This window comes from Rhagoletis zephyria, unplaced genomic scaffold, assembly GCF_001687245.7.
Source record: "Rhagoletis zephyria isolate East Lansing unplaced genomic scaffold, Rhagoletis_zephyria_1.1 Rzeph_scaffold_04788, whole genome shotgun sequence".
In the NCBI taxonomy this organism is placed as follows: Eukaryota; Metazoa; Arthropoda; class Insecta; order Diptera; family Tephritidae; genus Rhagoletis; species Rhagoletis zephyria.
This window is the reverse complement of record NW_016161871.1, coordinates 26,296-31,563: the sequence shown is the minus strand read 5'-3', so window position 1 is coordinate 31,563 and position 5,268 is coordinate 26,296. Positions and strand designations below refer to the sequence as shown.

The 5,268-nt window shown below is 34.7% G+C and overlaps 1 protein-coding gene across 1 annotated transcript; it reads right to left on the bottom strand.

Annotated features, from left to right (window-relative positions):
* Positions 1 to 233: 233 nt before the first annotated feature.
* LOC108371214 (WD repeat and FYVE domain-containing protein 1-like) lies at positions 234 to 1,815 on the bottom strand. Its single transcript, XM_017626719.1, has 2 exons — positions 1,643 to 1,815; positions 234 to 1,587 (listed from the first exon to the last, which is right to left on the bottom strand). Exons 1-2 carry the CDS (start codon positions 1,702 to 1,704, stop codon positions 1,449 to 1,451), a joined length of 201 nt encoding a protein of 66 aa, XP_017482208.1. The 5' UTR covers positions 1,705 to 1,815; the 3' UTR covers positions 234 to 1,448.
* Between the last annotated feature and the right edge of the window lie 3,453 nt (positions 1,816 to 5,268).

Genomic DNA, 5,268 nt, shown 5'->3' with positions numbered 1-5,268 from the left:
TAAGCCATGAGGAAATACGGATGCAGTCCTTAAATAGAGGTATCTTTCCACAGTTTGAATAAATACGTAATTTTGTTTTTTCAATACCACGTTTAAACGAAGCAGCTGAGGGAAAATTTTAGAAAGTGAACTTCAAATTAAAAGTAATATTAAAATATAATGTTTAGAGTTCTTTGACTATTTAAACACTGAAAGTGGAAATGATCTTATTATTGCTATTAAAAAATTTCATATATATAAAATAATTTATTGGCTCCTGTGATGATACTATAAAGGTATTTGATACTAAGTACATGTTAATGTGTATACTCATATTAAAAAGAATAACATTTTTATTTTTTGTGATCAACATTTCATTTATATATCAAGATATTATTAAAGATAAGTACTCTGCCGATTTAAAGTATTATCTGCTACTAACATTCATAATTCTGCTTGAAATAAAAGTGTACTGAAAAGTACTGATTTTTATAGCATGAAAAAGTCGAATGTACTGATTTCGCGCCAAAAAAATCTGGCAACCCTATACATAAGCAAACGTCAAGTATTTAAAAATGTGAACGTCAAATATATCTCGTTGTGGCAATGGATTTATTAAATCTTAATATGTAAATCTCTCAATGGAGACATAGTAATACATAAAAAAAAATAAAAAAAATATTAAGACGAATTGATAACCTTCCTCCTTTTTGTGAAGTCGGTTAAAAATGAAGTCGGTTAAAAATGAAGTCCATTTCCGGAATCAGCAGGCAATTCTTTATGGGCACTGGATAGTGGCATCCATTGAACATTTTTTCTGTAAACCAGTGTAATTAAAGGTTTGCTCACTAGTGGCATTCGAGTTTTGACACTCCCTTAGACTATGTTCAAACAGTCAAATTTGCTGAGGCAATTAAGCCTTAAATTGCGGCATTGAGTTTGGTGTTTACACACACGTCAGCTGCGCAATTAGCGATACGAAATCAGCTGCTGGATTACCTACAGTGATGGAAAAGTTGGTACAATCGTATCTTTATTTAGTTTGAAAGTACATTTAGTACAAACACACAATTTTAAGTACATTTGGAACGTAGCCAAATAACTTCTCAGGACATCAGTTATTATTTTTATTGACAGAGGGAGAGGGAGAGAGAGAGGGAGAAGACTGTTTTCTGAGCAAATCTTTTATTATTGAATCAGGCAGCCATCCTACTTATTTAAATATCTATAAGTCTCGCATATTTACGAGAAATCAAATCACAAGGTTGCCTGTTTTACAAACAAATCAGATTTTTTTCCGAGGGTTTTCGAAGAATACTTGAACAAACTATATGGATTAGACGAATTTTACTTATTAAACCGGGAAATATGAAGTAAACCATCCGTGACACATTCTAAGGAATGTTGTTCTCAATACTTAAATAATATAATTTATTCTTAAATATACCAATGGAATATTGATTTATTTTTTATTTCCAAATTGTAGATATATCCCAAATTTTAATAATGCGATCTTGTCCAACCGTCAACAGCAATTTTCGGCTTTCATCTAGGTCCATGTTCACGATCGAGTGCTTAGCATCATGGAAAGAAGCCAAAGTGGGACGTCTAAGGAGAAAAAAATGTTTAATAAAGTTGTGTCAGAACATGCTGCTAAACGTACTCCACGGTTTGAAGTTGCTTATAGCAAGGATCACAACAGCGTACATCAAATTCAAATCCCATTATGGGTATGTTGATGCGGTTTGCTGAGCAATTATCGCACACAGCTCTTCCACAATTCCTGCAATGGTGCTGTCTTATTCCTGAAAATTTGTAAGGTGCATTATAAATACGTGTTTCATTGGCGTTTAGCTTTTTTCTAACTTATTTTCTAATTCCGGCTGAGTCAGATTTTAAATCCGTGCGAGTTTCACCCAGAAAAGGGAAATTAGGGTTGTACAGGATGTTGTGGAAATGGTCTTGGATTTGCAGTTGGAATTGCATTTGCATATTTTTTGCTTACTGCCATGGCAACCGTGTGCATTTTATTGTAGGGAATTTACGAATGCAACGAATATGCAAATCCAAGAGCATATGCACAAGATCCTGAACAGCCTTATTATTACCAATATTTAGTTATAGTAAGCAAACGGCACGATATGACGAAATATGCAATTTACATGAAACTTTCTTAGGTGGACAGTATGGTAAGTTGAATCAAATAATTTTTGAGGAAAAATAAATAGGGTGTTGGGTGATACAAGTTTCCAATGGAGCATGTTCATAGGTGCTCAGTTTCGACTTTTCTGGCTAAGTACGAACTTAAAATTTAGTTTCCGTTGTAGTCGTAACTAGATAGAAGCATTTTATTAAATTATGGAAGAAAAGTGAAATGGACTGAGGGTGATTTTGATAATATTGTATGATCTGTAATTGATTCTGAAAAGGGAAATTTACGAAGAGCGATCTATTTGAAGCGGAAAATGAAAGTACAATACTTATTCCAATTCTAATAAAGCGCTATCAGTATTTTATAATTGAAATGATTTAGATAAGACCCAAATAACAACATCTAGTTATGTGTTTGTATGTTTCATCGACTTCGTGGCACTGCGGTTGTTCTGCCTATTTTACAACACTAACAAGAAAATTAAACTTTCCCTTTTTGCTTAACCATGCAATGTTACTTAAACATTGTTAAAATTACGTAAACCGATGATCAAACTTGAATACACTGAGAAAAAGGATTAGTTTCGACAACTAAAGGTATTTAGTTCCCGAATTTTGACAATATTTCGGAAATGTTACCAAGGATTCGGAACTATTACCATGGGTTGGTAATTATAACTAAATATATTAAAGCTTCTAATATTCATAGTTTAGTCATAGTTACCAAATCTTAGTTGAGGAAACAACGATTTGGTTTGAGAGCGGAACATATTCATGCTTGTGAGCCACCCCTAAAGAATGCTGAGCGATCTCTGAGCACATGTGTGTTTCACATACGAAGAGCGCCAGCTGAGCAATGCTCACAGTCCCACTTATTGAATCGATTGAATGTTCTAGTATGCCGACCATTCCATAAAAACGATTCAATGAATGAGACTGTTTGCTCCGCTACCGCTGTTCGTATATGGGTGAAACACGCGTGTGGTCACAGAGCGCTCAGTAAGCTAAGGCATGTCGATCACAGCACTAGGTAGAGAAAGAAAAGTGTGAGCTATGACATGCCCAGACTTGTTTGTCTCAGTTTCAGTTTTGCCATCGCCGCGAGTTGTTTCGGTGTGCGCATAGTTATTTAAAAATATAAAGTTTGATGCCAACCGGGGTTTCTCAGTGGATATATAATTTGAATTATAATTTGAAAGTATCTATTTAGCCAAGGAAAAACCCAAGCAGAATACTTAAACCAGCACTTCCAGCAGATATTGACCTGGGTTTTCGCACGACTGTTCCTGTTTCATCGTTTCTTTTTATGAAATTCTTACCGACATATACATATGTATTATTTACACTGGTAACTATTTATGTTAATATGTATGTATTTTTTATCCCTAAGATATGCAAATAAAAGAAGAAAGTAAACACAACAACTGTTCGAGCATTTAAGCTCTCACTATACCTGTCGTCGCATACCCTTCGCACTTTTGCTTTCGATAGCTACGCCACTGGCTCATACTTTTCATTTCTCGTGCTTCGGTCGCTCTACCTTGCACTTTCGTTGATGCACTGCACTTCATTGTTGTTACTAACGCACCGCTAATCAGCAGCTTATGCAAAGGTGCGTGTATAAAAACAAATTTGTTGGACCATCATTGCGCGCGCCACTCTCGTCGTAGCTGTTATAAATTCTTCGCTGCACAAACAACAACAAGCATCGCTAAACCGCACATTTCCATATCGCTCTTCTCCCGCTATTCGTCGTTATTAGTATTTAAGCATTAGCAAATAGTTTTAAGAAAACTCTGTACAGTCCATTTGAAGATCTCCTAACGTACGGAGCAATAAACGCATAAACCCATACTTTGATTTGGAAAATTATTTTTCGCATTCGACAGCCGGTAAAAACCATTTCTCGGCTCGGCCAACAACCATCGAGTAAATTTTTATTTGTGTCAAACTGAAACTTTTCTACAGCAAGTTCACAAAATTAATTGAAAACTTGTATCAACCAAAGCATTGTTTATATTTGCTCAGCAATGATTTTATTCAACTAACAATATTGTCCACTCAAGGTAGTCGTTTTGTATTTATTAACAAATATACATTTTTCCCAACTAGAAGTCTCAAGTAAAGTGCAGACTTTCGTGAACTAGATATTTATTTCGCCATATCCAACTTTGCCACTTGGTCACTATAACCAAATCTTGGTAATTATAACTAAACCTTTTTCTGAGTGTAAAAATGTCACTTTTTCAATATATCGTAAAACTAAGTTAATAAAACTATACAGTAAATAGAAGTCTGAAATGCAACTATGAATCGAAGCGAATTTTTAGTTGGAGCTTAAATTTAAGTTGCTGCTTTATTAACTTCGACTTAGAAGCTGGACTATGAATACGCGCCATTGTTTATATTTGTGCCAACACCAAACTTGTTTGGCAATAATAAGTTACTAGTAATAATCCCGAAAATCGGGGTACTCAGTGTTCTAAAAAATCTGCATATTTCTTTTTTCCAAAACCAAATGCATTGCTTTTGATAATTAACTTTACCTTTTGTACTTTAGCAAGGTTATAATCTACTCAACACGTATACATAGCTGGCCATGCGTAAAGCATTCCTCTTGCTAGGGTCTGACCTTGAGACTTGATTATTGTTATTGCAACGCTACAATAATTGTGAATTGGCGAGGTTTATATACAAAAGGAGGCATAAATGTAGAATACCTACAATTCTCAAATTAAAAAAAAATCATATTGGGATCGATGGAGATCATTGAGGTGAGCGTAACGATATATATATATTTTTGGGAAACAAAAACTACAACAATTATTAAAGGTCAAAGTTTAAATTAAGCATTTTTTAAAATTAAGTTTCTCGAAAACCTCTTCAAGGATTTGGAAAATTTTTATGTCATTTGATAGAGAATTTTATTTAATATACATATATATAAAAAAAAGGTGTTCAGCGCCTTTTTCTTCGCAACACAGAAAGAGAGTTCTACTTTGTGAGGGTTATAATCTATAAGCGCGGCCGAAGGCCGCCTACGCAGAAAGGTGTTCAGCGCCTTTTCTTCGCAACACAGAAAGAGAATTCTACTTTGTGAGGGTTATAATCCATAAGTGCGGCCGAAGGCCGCCTACG